This window comes from Phycodurus eques, chromosome 10 (genome assembly GCF_024500275.1).
Source record: "Phycodurus eques isolate BA_2022a chromosome 10, UOR_Pequ_1.1, whole genome shotgun sequence".
NCBI classification, from domain to species: Eukaryota; Metazoa; Chordata; class Actinopteri; order Syngnathiformes; family Syngnathidae; genus Phycodurus; species Phycodurus eques.
Window position 1 is genome coordinate 6,980,393 of NC_084534.1, and position 17,307 is coordinate 6,997,699.

A 17,307-nucleotide genomic window follows, 5' to 3' on the forward strand; every position below is an offset into this window, starting at 1 on the left:
AAAGAGGTGCAAGTGTCTCAGATGCCGACTTGACTAATTTGGTGTTGACACTGCAGTTCAAAAAAACACTAGCGCTTGTTCTCTCAAGTCACACTGGCAGTTTGCTTCCTTGTGTGTTCTGGAGCTTTTGAGCCTCTGTTTTATGACAACTTCTTTGCAATTCAAAATACATTTGGACTGAAAGTGAAGACAGTAAGCACTCAATCAAGAAGCAAAAAGGCCACTTTATTATTAGCTAGGCGCAATGGGCAAGTATATTTAGATGCATTTACCACAACCATGTTTGATTTCAATACCCACATCACACAAATGTACTTTCAATCATCCTTATTGTATCACTGGCTCACCAACCTTTTGGAAAGTGAGATTTACTACTTGGATAGGCTACTAATTGATGCGAAGTGCAACCAGTTTGATACATGCTTCTAAAATAACAAATCTGCTCAAATTATTGGGAATCAACTCTTCATCGTCATTGTTGCGACTCACTTGTCTTCATGAACTTTAAATTCGAACATTTGAACTATACCAGGTCTTTTAAAAATTTTCTCATTTCCAAATTTATATCAATGCAAGTGTGTTTTTAAACAAAACTAGTTGCATCTCAATGGTGAGGTATTTCTAGAACAGCCCGTTGGCTACTCGTGGTCCTTGGAACTACCTGGTGTCCGCAGGCACCATATTGGTGACCTCTGCTCTAACTGATGTATTATCTACAACCCCAATTCAGATGAAGTGGGGATGTTGTGTTAAACATAAATAAAAACAGAATACAATGATTTGCAAATCATGTTCAACCTATATTTAATTGAATACACTACAAAGACATTTAATGTTCAAACTGATAAACTATTGTTTTTAGCAAATAATCATTAACTTAGAACTTTATAGCGGCAACACGTTCCAAAAAAGCTGGCACAGGTGGCAAAAAAAGACTGACAAAGTTGAGTAATGCTGATCAAACACCTCTTTGGAACATCCCCCAGCTGAACAGGCTAATTGGGAACAGGTGGGTCACATGATTGGGTATAAAAGAAGCTTCCCTGAATTGCTCAGTCATTCACAAGCAAAGATGGGGCGAGGTTCACCTCTTTGTGAACAAGTGTGTGAGAAAATATCAAACAGTTTTAGGACAATGTTCCTCAACGTACAATTGCAAGGAATTTAGGGATTTTATCATCTACGGTCCATAATATCATCAAAAGGTTCAGAGAATCTGGAGAAATCACTGCATGTAAGCGGCAAGGCCGAAAACCAACATTGAATGCCCCTGACCTTCGATCCCTCAGGCGGCACTGCATCAAAAACCAACATCAATGTGTAAAGGATATCACCACATGGGCTCAGGAACACATCAGAAAAACAATTTCAGTAAATACAGTTTGGCGCTTCATCCGTTAATGCAACTTGAAACTCTACTATGCAAAGCAAAATCCATTTATCAACAACACCCAGAAACGTCGCCGGCTTCACTGCTGCCCGAGCTCCTCTAAGATGGACTGATGCAAAGTGAAAAAGTGTTCTGGGGTCCGACCGGTCCACATTTCAAATTGTTTTTGGAAATTGTGGACGTCGTGTCCTCCTGGCCAAAGAGGGAAAGAGCCATCCGGACTGTTATGGACGCAAAGTTCAAAAGCCAGCATCTGTGATGGTATGGGGCTGTGTTAGTGCCAATGACATGGGTAACGTACACATCCGTGAAGGCACCATTAATGCTGAAAGGTACATACAGGTTTTGGAGAAACATATGCTGCCATCCAAGCAACGGCTTTTTCATAGACACCCCTGCTTATTTCAGCAAGAAAATGACAAACCACACTCTGCACGTGTTACAACAGCGTGGCTTTGTAGTAAAAGAGTGCGGGTATTCGATTGGCCTGCCTGCAGTCCAGACCTGTCTCCCATTGAAAATGTGTGGCGCATTATGAAGCATAAGCTGTACGTCAAGCAAGAATGAAGCTGTAAGTCAAGCAAGAATGGGAAAGAATTCCACCTACAAAGCTTCAACAATTGGTGTCCTCAGTTCCCAAACGTTTATTGAATGTTAAAAGAAAAGGTTTTGTGACACAGTGGTAAACATGACCCTGTCCCAGCTTTTTTGGAACATGTTGCAGCCATAAAATTCTAAGTTAATGATTATTTGCTAAAAACAATAAACTTTATCAGTTTGAACATTAAATATCTGGTTTTTGTTGTGTATTCAATTACATATAAGTTGAACACGATTTGCAAATCATTGTATTCTGTTTTTATTTATGTTTAACACAATGTCCAAACTTCATTGGAATTGGGGTTGTACATCTGGAAGTTATTCATTATAGTAACAGTAGTATTGCACAATTGCTACATCGTGTGATCAACTATTATTTTGCGACCATTACACCCAAAATTGTATGAACATGGCATAAAAACACAACAGAAAGGCAACAATTTGGCACCAGACAAAAACAAAGTGCCAATGTAAAACAGATGACATTCTAGTACAGCAGTCCAAAGAAACCCTGCAGCAGCCCTTATCCAAGTGTCCCAAACCGGGGGGGGGGGGGAGTAGGTAAAGCTAGTGTACACATCTGGCTCTTGGCCAGGTGACCATGACTGCATTCTCAGCAAGGGTAGGGTCTGCCCCCAGGATCTCTTTGTTTACCCCCCGTCGACCTTGAGTCATAACGCCAATGTCTGCTAGCTCTCGCCGTTGTGACACGGTGGCCATCATGTGTTCCAGCTTGGAGCGGATGGCTGAGTAGTGGCGTTGGCGCTCTTTGGTCAGATTGCTGAGGCAGTCCTTCACGGTGTCAGCTGGAGCTGCCTGGGTGGGGATGATCAGCCTGAGAGAGGAGGCCTTGTTCTGGCGGAGTGTGAGATTTGGGTCCTGCGTGAGTTGGAGGTCTGTCTGCGCGTCACCGTCTTCCACTGATAAACCGGTCTGAGTGGCCACGTGGCAGGACTCTACACCCGGTGGTAAAGGCTTGCTTGTTGCAGACTCCTCTGCTGGGGGAATCAGACCACAGGCCAGGATTTCTTCTTGCATTCGCTGCTGATCCAACCAGGCCTCGCCAATAGTAGAAGTGTTTGATGCTCTGCTGTTGCTTTGACCCACCTCTGGAGCGGAGCCCACACAGGGAGGCTGGAAGGATGAAGTGCTGATTTTATGGCCTGGTGTGCTGGTCAGAAACACTTGCTCCAATGACCTCACCCTGCTCAGGTATGGGGAGGAGGTGAGCAGATGCTTGCTAGGAATGTGCTCAAGGATCGCACTGTTTTGTACACTTGCAGGTCCTCGGATATTCAAGGGAAGAGACTGTGCATAAAGAATCCGGAACTCTTCGTCAAACTTTTCTGTTATTTGACCAGAAAGCTCGATTAAGTTGCTGGTGTTCAATTTGCCATCAGTCCAGTTGAACCTTCACACAAAAAGATTAAGATTGAAGGATAGTTCAATAAAGATGAAGATTTTTCTACGACACTTTCCATTAAAACAAAAACTTATGGTGCCATTTTTGTGGTCCGGCCCATTTGACATCAAATTCGACTGTAAGTGGCCCCTGAACTACAAGAGTGTGACACCCCTGTGCTCGATGACTCTGACATGTCTCTATGCTTGCCTGTTTCCCCTTAGCGATTAAAACAACAACAACAACAAAATACTGCAATACATTTCAACTAAATATCAAAGACGATATTGGATCCAAGAGAACAAAATGTAATTAGACCCAAAATGTGAGCAAAACAAATTATATTTTTTTCTGATGAGATCTGACAGTGGGAATTTAAAAGTGGGATTTTCCATGTTAAAGTCAAATTACTTCCAAATGTGCAATCTAGATCAAAATCAGATGAACTTGGTTGGACAGCTTCTGACCCTTCATAATTATATCACTTTTTAAACACTAAATGTTTATTTTTTCAGTTTATTGTATTTTTTTATATTATTAAAGTTTAAATAAATTTCTAGTCGTTGTTGATGCATTCATGGTGTCAATCTCCAAAATGGGCGGATCCCTAGTTAATGTTTTTTTTTTTTAAAGCCATCCAATCCAAAACCAATAAAAATTTTTTAGGATAAACATACTGATTAAAATTTGAACATTTAAAAAAAAACTAGTTTTTGCACCTTAAAAATTGCAAACAGCACTAATCAATGAATTTTCTGTTTTTAGGTCTATATTTTTTTTTTAAAACTATCATATTTTACTATACTATACTATAGTATAGCAATATTAGATAATAATAATAATAATAAGTACATCCTTTTTACAAACAATTAACTCCTTTTTACAAACAATTAACTCAAATAAATTATTGAACATTGGCATCGTAATGTAGAACAATAAATAAAATATCTTAGATAAATAAAAAAATATAAATAAAACACACTCAGACTCTCTTCACAAAAATTGCACTTGAACAAACAAACAATTGGCACAGATTACACACATTAATCCTTTAACTGGCAATATACTACCAATGAAGTTTCCAATTGGTTAAGAAAAAGTGCAAAGTATAGCAACATTAATAACAGAGATCAAAGCAACCTGTTTTGATTCAACATTTGTTCTACTTTTTAAAACTGCAGCCTTTCTTTAAACGCTGCTCCTCCCCCCACCCTGACCTTCATTATCTCAGATTGGTTTAGAGACCAGATGGGTTTCATGTTTCACATTTTTTTCCTTCCTCAAATGGCTGGTCATACAGGTGGACCATCGCGCTTGTATTTTTTTAGCTGCACCATTCAGAAATTAGGGCACATATCCGACCAAATTAGTTGCGCTCTAAAAAAAAACAAAAAAAAAACATTCATACGCCGGATTTCAAGCACCACGTCGGAATACTTTAACCCATAGCATCGCATCCTCGGACACAGATTGTACTTAATATAGGTGTCCCTGCTCATTTTTGTGCATCTCAGACGCGAGACGCACATCAAACGAGATCCCTGGGTTACATAAAGTTTAACCTTACACATACAGTAAGAATATACTACAATTAAATTAAATACATAAAAATAACCTCAGTAAATCTCAAATGAATAGATTGAATAAAAAAAAATAACCTCAATAAATAAATACAAATGATACCTTTAAAGTGCAAAATAATTTAAGTTATTCAGTTAATTCATTCAATTTCTTTACTGTCAGTATATGGTGGGAATAGCATTTGGTTTCTTCACATGTGCGGCAATACACTTTTGAACTTCTTTATGCGTCTGGGGTATAGTATTCTCAATAATGTATTATTATTAAGATGCTTGTACTGCCCCTGTTTTTGTCTTGTTGGGCTTTGGAGTGCTGTTCCTGCTGTGCACGTCTTGACCTCTGGGGGGCAGTGTGTTGCACGCAATGCAAGTCACTTCTTTACCACAACGGACCGATACAAAGTACGCATCACTGCAGACGCTGCACCGATCCGCCTGTCAATGTCCTGTTTTATTCTTCCCTCACTCGTGAACAAGATACTTGAACTCCTTCACTTGGGGCAGGATCTCATCCCCCACGCCACCCTTTTCCGACTGAGGACCATGGTCTCGGATTTGGAGGTGCTGATTTTCATCCCAGCCGCTTCACACTCTGCTGCGAACCGCTCCAGTGAGAATCGGAGATCACGGCTTGATGAAGCGAACAGAACCACATCATCATGATATCGGACTGATATCAAATATCGGAACAGGACACCCCTATTTAAGATACTCCAATGTGAAAAAATAAATAATTATTAAATTCACGTTTTCTTTAAAATGAATAACACAGCAATATATTTAACAAACAGCAGACTTTCCTTGGTGTACAATTCTGAGTCGTAATCACAAAGGTGAGTCAAAAGATTTGATGCATTACAAATTTTGAAAAGGTAGTAATAACAGTCTGATATTTTATCACTGTTTATCAGTAGAGTTTCATCCCTGGTCGATAGCTGGATAAATTCCGCCGTAAGCCACAACTTTTTCCCGAGCTAACCCCCTAGTTTAAACAATGATGCAGTTTATTTGTGTATTTTCCCAATCCCATGAGTGTCACGTTCTCATCTATTCTTAACTTCTTTTTCACTCACCAGAATTGCGTTCACTGTTCGCCTTTTTTTTGTGTGTGTAATATCTGAAGTTTATAAACCAGTGCGGCTTTGTGTGTGGAAAAAAGTGTTTTGTTTTTATTTAGCAGTGCGTTCAATAGACCTAATTTTACGGCAGATAGACTGACAGAATAAGAATCAGTGGTGATTGAGATTGACTTGCGAAAACACTAGGGTTGGGAATCTCTGGCATGAGGCCGATTCGATACCTATCTAGATACACGGGTTGCGATTCAATAAAAAAAAATATATATATAACTTTAAGGGCAAATGGTTCGAAAGGATTCGGTTCAGTATGGGAGTAGTACGATTCGATTCGGTGCGGAAACAATGCATTAACATCAATGCAGTGTTAACATCAATGCATTATAATTTTCTGATATAGACAATCATAACAAACCTTGACTCGATTTAACCCAATTCGAGAAAATGAAATTCTTACTACAGAATGTATTTTCTAACACGTAAAAGACCTCTTCTCTGAGCATTGTTGCTTAATGGCACTGTAAAAAATAACAAATTAGCTTATATCTTTTCAAATATCAAATTAACTATTTAAATAGAACACAAAAAAAATATTTTTTCGAGAAAATAATCTGCACAAACAATATTTAAGATCCAAAGGGGGTCTCACACAAAAGGGTGCCATTCAAGCTAGGAACGCCACTGCACACATGCATTGCTTGCTGTTCTTTTTTTGTTTGTTTAAAACAATCACAGTGCTTGGTGAGTGCTGACTGACTTTTTTAACTTTAAGTTGTGATGACAAGCTTAGCTCAACTGGCGATTGTTGTTTTACTGGAAGACATACCTGGCTGTGTGTCCTTTTAATTGACACCTAGATGATCACATGACTTTCTTTTTGGCGTCGCACAGTACCAACACTGAAACACATACCGTAAGTAGGATTGTGAGGGCTCAAGAAGAAGCATTCATTTGCTGAGGTATAGCCCATGGGAATTGCCGAAATGTACATACCTCTGCCATTGTCTCCAATGACATGCTTACACTCTGTTGCTTACAGGTTTGAGAAAAGGTATGGAACATGACGTTGCATTTTATGTTTACAGCTGCCAGGGAAAATGCAGCATCTGTGAACGCAACTTTGCTATCGCTATGTGATAGTATAAGTATAGTTTAACTAGTGAAAAGCTATTTTGTTTTAAGAGATGAAAACTGTAAAGCCTCAGGCAACTGATTCCGAGACTTGCAAAAGCCGATCCACAACTCTACAATCTATGTATCTAAGGATTCCTCGCAGATTTTGTATCGATTGAGGAGTCTGCTAGTCTTATCTCTCGCTTTTATAAACAGATATTTGGTCGCATTGATTTATCGTTCCCAACCAGAGAAAAAACAAATCCCAAATCAGAATGTTCGCATTTGAACAAAACGAATCAAACAATAACATACTTACTTTATTCTGACAAGAGCTACAATGCTGCCACTTCCATTGTTTTATGGGCGCCACCATTTTGACTTAGTGCACATCGCTTCCGCACATGTACGCATTGTAGCATCACCGATATCTCCATAAAGATTTTTAAAATAAATAAATGAGCTCACTGCTGAAGGAGGCTTACTTTTAGCCTAGCTCCAATGAGCTGCACGGATAACATGAAAGCCCCACAACTGAGGCCGAAAAGGAGCCATCGTTGGAGAGAGTAACTGCAGCAGATTGAATGGGAGAAATTTAGCCAACACAGCGTGAAAGATGACGACAGCGGCTAGGTAACCAACAGGCTAAGCAGCCAGCAGGCTGGCTGGCAAAGCGGCAGCTTGGTCTGGTCCGCGAGGATTTATGGCATGGCCGAGCGAAAATCAGACCCGGGGTTGATTGTGGCCAAGGTACGTCGAGGGATAAAGTAAGCTTTTTTATACTAAAAGGAACAACTTTTCTGTACAGATACATGCCAGCTAAAACTCTCGTTCTCTCCTACTGGTTCACTAGACAGTTTTCAAATAATCAAATTGGATTTTTCATAGGCAGCACGGTGGATGACTGTTAGCACATCTGCCTCACAGTTCTGAGGACCTGGGTTGAAATCCGGTGTGTGGCGTTTAATGTTCTCCCCGTGCCTGCGTGTGTTTTCTCCGGGTACTCCAGTTTTTTCCCATATCCCAAAAACATGCATGGTAGGTTAATTGAAGACTCTAAATTGCCCTGTACATGTGAATGGTTGGTTGTTTATATGTGCTCTGCGATTGGCTGGCGACCATTTCAGGGTGTACCCAGTCTCTCGCCCAGCACACCTGCAACCATAGTGAGGATAAGCGGTACGGAAAATTGATGGATTTTTCATATGTTGGCCTACTATTTTTGAATAGTACAAAGAGTAACAATTCGATTGTAATTCGCAAGTCATTCGTGACTGTGAATACAAATAGCGAATGGGGATTTAGAGTGCGAGTCTGACTACTACTAGACCAACAGATAGTAGTTACAGATGTGCAGAATCTTCGAAGCGTATGTTAGGTAATGAAGGAGGCATTTCGACAAAGCGCGTATCGAGGCTTGCTTCATTTAGGGGAGGGGCTGGAAATGATGACTTCCGAAGCCTTGGCTATGCCAGGTGATAGATTCGGGAAGTCCTTCAGATTTTTCCGCGAGGTTTGACAGCAATATAAACCCCTCATGAAGGCTCCATTCAAAATTATTCAAAATTTGTGTTTTTTATATATATATATATATATATATATATATATATATATATATATATATATATATCTCCACCCATCCATTTTCTGAGCCGCTTATCCTCACAAGGGTCGCGGGAGTGCCGGAGCCTATCCCAGCTACCTTCGGGTGAAAGGGGGGGTACAACCCTGAACTGGTCGCCAGCCAATCGCAGGGCACATATAAACAAACATCCATTCACGCACACTTTCACACCTACGGGCAATTTAGAGTCTTCAATCAACCTACCATGCATGTTTTTTTTTGGAGGCTGTGGGAGGAAACCAGAGTGCCCGACGAAAACCCACACAGGCACGGGGAGAACAAAAACTCCACACAGGCGAGGCCAGGATTTGAACCAAGGTCCTCAGAATTGTGAGGCAGATTTGCTAACTAGTCATGCCGTGTCTGTGTATATACAATTTTAATTATATATATATACATATATATTTTTTTTTTTTTTTTTTTACAACCCCAATTCCAATGAAGTTGGGTCGTTGTCTTAAACATAAATAAAAACAGGATGCAATGATTGACAAATCATGTTCAACTTATATTTAATTGAATATACTACAAAGACAAGATATTTAATATTCAAACTGATAAACTTTATTGTTTTTTTAGCAAATAATCATTAATTTAGGATTTTATGGCTTCAACACGTTCTAAAAAAGACTGAGAAAGTTGAGGAATGTTCATCAAACACCTGTTTGGAACACCCCACAGGTGAACAGGCTAATTGGGAACAGGTAGGTGATTGATTGGGAATAAAAGCAGCTTCCCTGAATTGCTCAGTCATTCACAAGCAAAGATGGGGCGAGGTTCACCTCTTTGTGAACAAGCGCGTGAGAAAATAGTCAAACAGTTTAAGGACAATGTTCCACAACGTACAATTGCAAGGAATTTAGGGATTTCATCATCTACGGTCCATAATATCATCAAAAGGTTCAGAGAATCTGGAGAAATCACTGCATGTATGCGGCAAGGCCGAAAACCAACATTGAATGCCCATGACCTTCGATCCCTCAGGCGGCACTGCATCAAAAACCGACATCAATGTGTAAAAGATATCACCACATGGGCTCAGGAACACTTCAGAAAACCAATATCAGTAAATACAGTTCGGCGCTACATCTGTAAGTGCAACTTGAAACTCTTACTATGCAAAGCAAAAGCCATTTATCAACAACACCCAGGAACGCCGCCGGCTTCTCTGGGCCCGAGCTCATCTAAGACGGATGCAAAGTGGAAGAGTGTTCTGTGGTCCACATTTCAAATTGTTTTTGAAAATTGTGGACGTCCTGTCCTCCGGGCCAAGGAGGAAAAGAACAATCCGGACTGTTATGGACCCAAAGATCAAAAGCCAGCATCTGTGATGGTATGGGGCTGTGTTAGTGCCAATGGCATGGGTAACTTACACATCTGTGAAGGCACCATTAATGCTGAAAGGTACTTAGAGGTTTTGCAGAAACATATGCTGCCATCCAAGAAGCGTCTTTTTCATGGACGCCCCTGCTTATTTCAGCAAGACAATGCCAAACCACATTCTGCATGTGTTACAAAAGTGTGGCTTCTCAGTAAAAGACTGCCTGCAGTCCAGACCTGTCTCCCATTGAAAATGTGTAGCACATTATGAAGCGTAAAATACGACAACGGAGACCCTGGACTGTTGAACAGCTGAGAGCTGTACATCAAGCAAGAATGGGAAAGAATTCCACCTACAAAGCTTCAACAATTAGTGTCCTCGGTTCCCAAACGTTTATTGAATGTTGTTAAAAGAAAAGGTGATGTAACACAGTGGTAAACATGACCCTGTCCCAGCTTTTTTCGAACGTGTGGCAGCCATAAAATTCTAAGTTCATGATTATTTGCTGAAAACAATAAAGTTTATCATCTTAAACATTAAATATCTTGTCTTTGTAGTGTATTCAATTAAACATAGGTCGATAGTTCGAACATGATTTGCAAATCATTGTATTCTGGTTTATGTTTAACACAATGTCCCAACTTCATTGGAATTGGGGTTGTACATGGTGACATCTTTATCATGCAAAAGGGTGTTTTTAAGGACAGGAGAGAGGTTGTGTTAAAAAAAAAAGGAATCACTTGAAACAAAAAAAACTGTTATTATTTCTGAATTTAAAACAAATAATTCTCCCCTGCTCTATACAACATTGTCCAAGTTACAAGAGCATATGTAGTGCCTTCTTCCTAGTTCCACAAGCACTTTCACTGTCCTGGGCCTGCTTAAGCCTGTACCATTTCCTAAAAGTGAGCCATACCATATGATAGTACCACTTTGTAAACATTTTACGCACACAGAATACTTTCAAAAAGATTTTATTCTCCACTATGTCGAGAAATTATTTGGTCAGACATTGTTTTTGAAGTTAGTCATTCACAAGACCCAAAACAGATGCAAAAATGCAATTATGCATTATGTGGTACAAAGATGGTAAAAATGTTCTTGATAACTCTAGAACCCCTTTTTCAAACCACATCAGCCATTTCGAAGTGATTATATAGCAGGTATACAGCAGTTAAATCGGTATATATGATTCTGAATAAGCCTTCTGCTTTTTGCAACTGGCACCTTCTGGTCTTCCGTCTTGTGTGCTATTGTTCCATGCTGTTGTTCCCGTCCTTGTATATTTGTTGTCGTATGATTTAGCGATTTCACGATGGTTTATTGGGCGGCATTTGGTTTTACAAATGGTTCAGGCAGTGGCAAAAGTTTCTTTGGCTTTCCAAGTGAAAAAGGATTTACGAGACCAGTGGTCAGGGAAAGTCAACAGACGGGAAAAAACGTGGTCAGCAATGGGTGCCTAGCAAGTATTCCAAACTCTTCAAACCGGCGTGTTTTGAGAAAAACTTAGCAGAAAGCATTGGATATACACGTATAGTAAGGCAGATGCTGAAACCAGCTATGGTGCCAACTCTTTTTCCTAGGGCCATCGGGACCTCAAACGCAAGCAAGAGAACTAAATCTCGCAGCCGCCATGGTGCAGCAGCGAAGCGCCGCAGACAAGAGGTGAGGATTTCCTTGTATATACCTACGACTTTATTATGGTTATGTCTTCTGACTGGAATCCCCAAAAAGAGCATTAACCAGCTGCAGCTCATTCAGAATGCTGCAGCTCAGGTTCTGACCAGAACAAAGAGGTGAGAGCATATTACTCCAATTCTAAAGTCTTTACACTGGCTTCCAGTCAGCTTTAGAATAGATTTTAAAGTTCTGCTACGGGTCTATAAATCACTAAACGGTTTCGGTCCTGACAACATGAAAGAAATGCTAATGGAATATAAACCCAGTAGGGCTTTGAGATCGACAGACTCAGGTCAAATAGTGGAGCACAGAGTCCAAAGCAAACATGGTGAAGCAGCATTGAGCCATTATGATGCACACAAATGGAATAAGTTGCCAACAGAAGTGACGTCCCCCCCAAGTGTGAATGTTTTTTAAGTCCAGGTTTAAAACTCTTCGTTTTTCTCATGCTTTTTAGAGCATTTCCACTTTTAAATGATATTTCTTGCACTGTACGCTGTTTTAATTGTACTTTTATTATTTTCCCCTCTTTGTTTTAAATGTTTAGAAGCAGTTTTTTTTCTTTGTTTTTAAATGCTTTTAATCGTGTAAAGCACATTGAGTTACCTTGTGTATGAAATGCGCTATATAAATAAATTTGCTTTGCTATGCATTATTATGCACTGGGCAGTAAGAGAAAAATGCAGTACTTTTCGGTACTGTCATCTGTACTTGCCTATATGACAAGCCAACAGACACGGCAAAGACTTTCTGCGCAGCGTGTTATAAAGCTACTCAAGCGAGGGGCACACAATATATTTATTTAACCAGAAATTAAAACCTAATGAGACCAGTGTCTCTTTTTCAAGACTGTTCTCACCAAGAAACCGGAAGAATAATGACCAAATGTACATAATGCACATACAATAAAATATTCTGCCATATCACAAAAAATAAGTATAAGCGGTACAGAGATGGATGGATGGACCAACGCATTATGAATCCCACACGAACAGCCGACTTCTCATACTGTTCATGATTCTATGTTTCTATCGTCAAGTCGGGATGCTGGAGCAAGTATATTGTGGATTTATGGGATGCGTAAACATACCAGTCTGTATTTCCAATCCGCTCTGCGCGGTATTCTGTTGTCTCTTCTGCAGGCGGTGCAGTCGCATCGACCCTTAGGTCGCATTGCCCTTAGGTGTGAATGTGTGTGCGAATGGTTGTTTGTTGGTATGTGCCCTGCGATTGGCTGGCGACCGGTTCAGGGTGTACCCCGCCTCTCGCCCAAAGATTGCTGGGATAGGCTCCAGCACGCCCGCGACCCTAGTGAGGATAAGTGGAACGGAAGATGAATGAATGAATTAATTTTAACTGACCCCATAACATCTTTGTCCTCTGACCTTAAGATATAGCTGGCTGCGATTATACGCATGGCCAGCAGGTGGTTTCGTGTGCACATTAAGCTTCAAGAAATGAATCGTTTCTTGACAAACTTTATCCGGAGTCTCCGACGATCTTGGTAGAGCTACAATGCACGCATACACAGTAAGTCAAGATGGCGTGGGCTTTAAACAAAGACGAAACATCATGTAATATTTTTTATTTTTTTAAATAAATGCAGCGTGGCGAAATTGCGGCTCTTGTCAGAATAAAGTAAGTAAGTAGTATGTTATTCTTTGATTTGAATCAAAACTTCCTGACTCGGCATTCATTGTTTTCGGCGCACTTAAATGCAGCGCCGAGTCACCACTGATTTGATCGTAGCCCTAATAGATAGATCAGATACCTGTATGAACCTGTAGCTGCACGGTTCCCATCAATCAGCATGAACCGCTCATGAACTCTCCCAGTGATTCTTGCTCCTGATCTTGTGTAATAAGTCGTGCCAGTTATGGTTCTCACTCTCATTTGCTTCAAGAATGTAAAAAAAAAAAAAAAGAGACAGCAGCAGTGAACAAAACTGCCCACTCATATGAAACATTAAAAGAAATATTTGGATCATATGAAACCAGATATTGGCATCCCCGTTTAAGGAAACAGCGGTGTACCTGAAGGTCATCCAAGCTAACGCTAATGTTTCTGCACATCTTGAGGAAAGCGGAACAGCTTGACTGGTCCAGCAGAATGTAAACGGGGACTTTGCGGACAGAACACGCCTCTTGAAGATCCTTAAAGATATCCAGGTCTGTCAGGGAATCCGTAACTATGGCAATCACCTGCAGTGGAAAATTACAGAGAACAAAATTTACTTTCAGGGCTGCAGCACAGTTTTCTGCGATGCGGCACATGATTGTGTTTTCATTTGTATCAAATGCAAGGCCTTATTGAAAACACAACTGTGAATCTCTGTCAGACGCACTCCTGTGCAATATGTGTGCTGATGTGCCCTCTTTCAACAGTCGTCTGTTACCATGGCAATCAGCAGTAACACTTGGTCAGCAAATTACTTTTTTCCCCAAACGAGACGAATACCTTTTATAACAGATTTGTTTTGAGCAGATCTTCTACGTTCACCAAGAGGGGTGGAATTTCACAAGCTGTTGTGTGTTGAGGATTAGACACGGATGTTAACGTAATCTCAGATTTAAGACTTCAATCTGGTCATAGACACATACAAACTAAATCTGCCTTATTTGAATGAAAAAGCATGGATTATTTAAGGAGGTTATGCCAAAATGTCTGCCCAATGACAATTATGCACAGTTACAGTCTTTTGTACAGCAAAGACTGTGGCCTACGAGGGTTTTACTATCACAAAAGGCCATGATAATGTCTCATTTCCAGATTGATCTGGTTCCCTGTGCACTTTCTACCAAAAAAAAAGCTTTTATTTGGCTCTACAGAGGGAAGTACAGCTCTTTAATAGAAGAGCAACCAAATTTAGCAAAGCAAGTTGAGACACATCTGCTGCAGTGTTTGCGAAGGCTCCCAAGGTCTTCCTGAAGCCACACAACGATTCCTTCTTTGAACAGCAGACAGGGCTGACAGCTCAAATAAGGCACATGACACCACAATGAATATTCATTCTGCTTTGGATTTTGATTGTCCTTTCTTTTGGTCATTTCATCTCATTAAAAAGCCAGACAAAAGAAAAGGGGAGGATCAAACTAAATTCCATGGGGACTATCCAGCATGATTTTAGGATGACATGATTTTGAGTTTGTTATTTAATTCCAGTAAAAGTATATATGAGGTGGTGGTCTACTACAAGCCAGTCAAAATCAATCATCCTGTCTAAGGGTCTAATAAACAGAGGTGGCAAAGTACTAACACGTTGTACTGAAATAGAAGTAAAGATACTTGTGTAAAAAGGTACAAGTGCAGTACTGATTCAACTCTGCACTTAAGTTTTTTTGTTTTTTTTTAAAAGTACAGGCTGAAATCCACTATGAACAGAAGTAAAAAGCAAAAATGAATGTTTACTGTCAATTATACAATACACGTATTGATAACTTGGCAGAACAGAAAAAAAACCTAAATGTGCACATAAAATGGTTTCCCTCTTATATTTACTTACATAGTGCTCGTACTGAGAAGAAGAAAAAGAAAATCACGGTTTGTGTTGCATATTGTTGTTTTTTAGACTAAGACCCAGCTCGGCTTTTATGCTATTAAAAAAATAATAATAATAAATAAACATGTGCATAGCTTTGCAAATGTTGTGAATTGACCCAAAAAGATAAATTAACAAAGAATAAAATACACCTTCTTTGTGTTCCCCCCCCCCCCCCCCCCCCCCCGATTCAATTTTGAATTCCACAAGCTGATGCCACAAATCATTCTTGGACCTGTCAAAATCAAGCTCGATTAAGGCTATGGATGGGGAATATCTTGCTTCTCCGAATCTGTTGCCATTGTCATAAATGCCCTCTGGTTCATGTTCTTCCATATAATTTTGGCCCCTATTTTCCCCCACATTAGAAGACCCAGAAATCTCAAATTGATCTCAACAACTTTACATTTCTTGATTAACATCTTTTTTATGTCATTAGCAGTGTTTGGGAAAAGTGTTATGCCTATTTTGACAAAGTGAGGAATAGAAAGTCCAGCTACTCGTTTTTAATCATAAGCAGTAAAAGTAAAAAGTCATCAGCAAAATAAATATTCAAGGCAAGTACAGATAGCTGAAAAATCAAAAGAAAGTATTTGTGCCTCGTTATTTCCCACCATTGTTAGTAAGCAATTGAATATGAAACTTTGGGCAGTTAATATGGACCACGTATGTTTACAGTAAATTTTGATAAGAGTTGACACAATAATGATGTAGGCCTAACTCCAGACAGTATTGCAGCGTACCTCTCTGGCACTGCTGATCATTTTCCTTGCAGCTTCTTTGCAGGCGTAGATGTTAACCCCATAGCTTGGCTGGAAGTGAGCCACGGCCCTGGTGACTCCCCGGTAAGAGCCCGCAGTGAAGGCGGGCCAGCCGATCTCCAGCGGCGGCGGCTCCACGTCCGACACCTCGGGGAAGTAAGTCACCGACGAACAGTCAACCGAGCTGCTGAGAGACTGCTCCGGCGGCGCCTGGTCCTCGCCGAGCACCGACACGCGCCGGGGAGCCACGGCGGCGCCCCGGATCCACTGGAGCTCATCGTCAGACAGGAAGTTGGCGATGGACTCCTTCCTAAGAAAAGCGAGAAAGCTGTCAACCCCCCCGGACAACAGCTCCTCCAAGGCGAGCCGGTGTCTCTCGTTGTACACCTCCTGGAGGTCACACAACGCGGCCCCTGTGTGTGTTGCCTTCGCCCTTAAGAGTGAGTCGTCCAGGCACTGAGACAGCGCCATTGCTTCTTCACCTTTCTAACCGTCCCGCGGGTGAAGCTGCTTTGACCTACAGGTACACACTTTTCGTATTTTGTGGTTTCCGTCGGTTCCTTTGTCCCGGATTGCCATTGGGTGCCGGGGAAGTCTCGCACGGGAATGGGGACTTCTGATTGGTCCAACTAGACCGTCGTTTAATGTAAACACAATCTTATTGGCTGGTTTGGATGCAAACATGACTCGCTCACCGTCTCTCTGCTTTGCTCCCACGTACCCTCCCGCCCACCCCGCACACAACAGCAAGACCTCTCACTCTGACTCTTTTTAGCGCTCATAAAATCGTAGTTCATTGCTTTCAACAACCACTTCTTTTTAAACTTTTTTTCTTTGTACAAATACTCAGTTCTTTTGTTAGCTAAAATTTGATTAGTGTTGTCCAACGCTGAAAATGTTTCTGTTGTCCTGTAATCTTGCCCTCCATCAGAACGTTCTGTGCGATTGCATTCTTGTACACGTTTATATTTTGAAAGCATACAGTACATGTTTGAAGGCAGGGCTGCTTTTTTTCCCAGTCACTTCCTTATACAGTAAAGTAAACAATTCACTGTTACAGTAACACGTCCCCAGACAGCTAATAAGTACACTGCTATTTAATAATAATAACAAATTATAAATGACCTTGTTGGAAATAAGTTTAAATACAGTCATACCCTTTTATTTATTTATTTTATTTTTTTGCAATCCTTGGTCCTCAAACTGGAGCCTACCCCAAGTA

At 40.6% G+C, this 17,307-nt stretch overlaps 1 protein-coding gene across 1 annotated transcript; it reads right to left on the reverse strand.

Moving 5' to 3' along the window:
* Window positions 1–204: 204 nt before the first annotated feature.
* fam83d (family with sequence similarity 83 member D) lies at window positions 205–16,616 on the reverse strand. The gene is made up of 4 exons (XM_061688482.1): window positions 16,068–16,616; window positions 13,820–13,987; window positions 13,558–13,682; window positions 205–3,401 (listed from the first exon to the last, which is right to left on the reverse strand). The coding sequence occupies exons 1-4, from the start codon at window positions 16,554–16,556 to the stop codon at window positions 2,558–2,560; spliced, it is 1,626 nt and encodes a 541-aa protein (XP_061544466.1). The 5' UTR covers window positions 16,557–16,616; the 3' UTR covers window positions 205–2,557.
* Window positions 16,617–17,307: the final 691 nt, after the last annotated feature.

What these genes read in the sequence shown, in the direction of transcription:
- fam83d (XM_061688482.1), bottom strand. Translation starts at nt 16,556, where the DNA reads ATGGCGCTGTCTCAGTGCCTGGACGACTCACTCTTAAGGGCGAAGGCA. An exon ending in TGATCAGCAGTGCCAGAGAG is followed by an intron (nt 13,988 to 16,067) that starts GTACGCTGCAAT and finishes TTTCCACTGCAG; the next exon opens with GTGATTGCCATAGTTACGGA. An exon ending in TTAGCTTGGATGACCTTCAG is followed by an intron (nt 13,683 to 13,819) that starts GTACACCGCTGT and finishes ACATTCTTGAAG; the next exon opens with CAAATGAGAGTGAGAACCAT.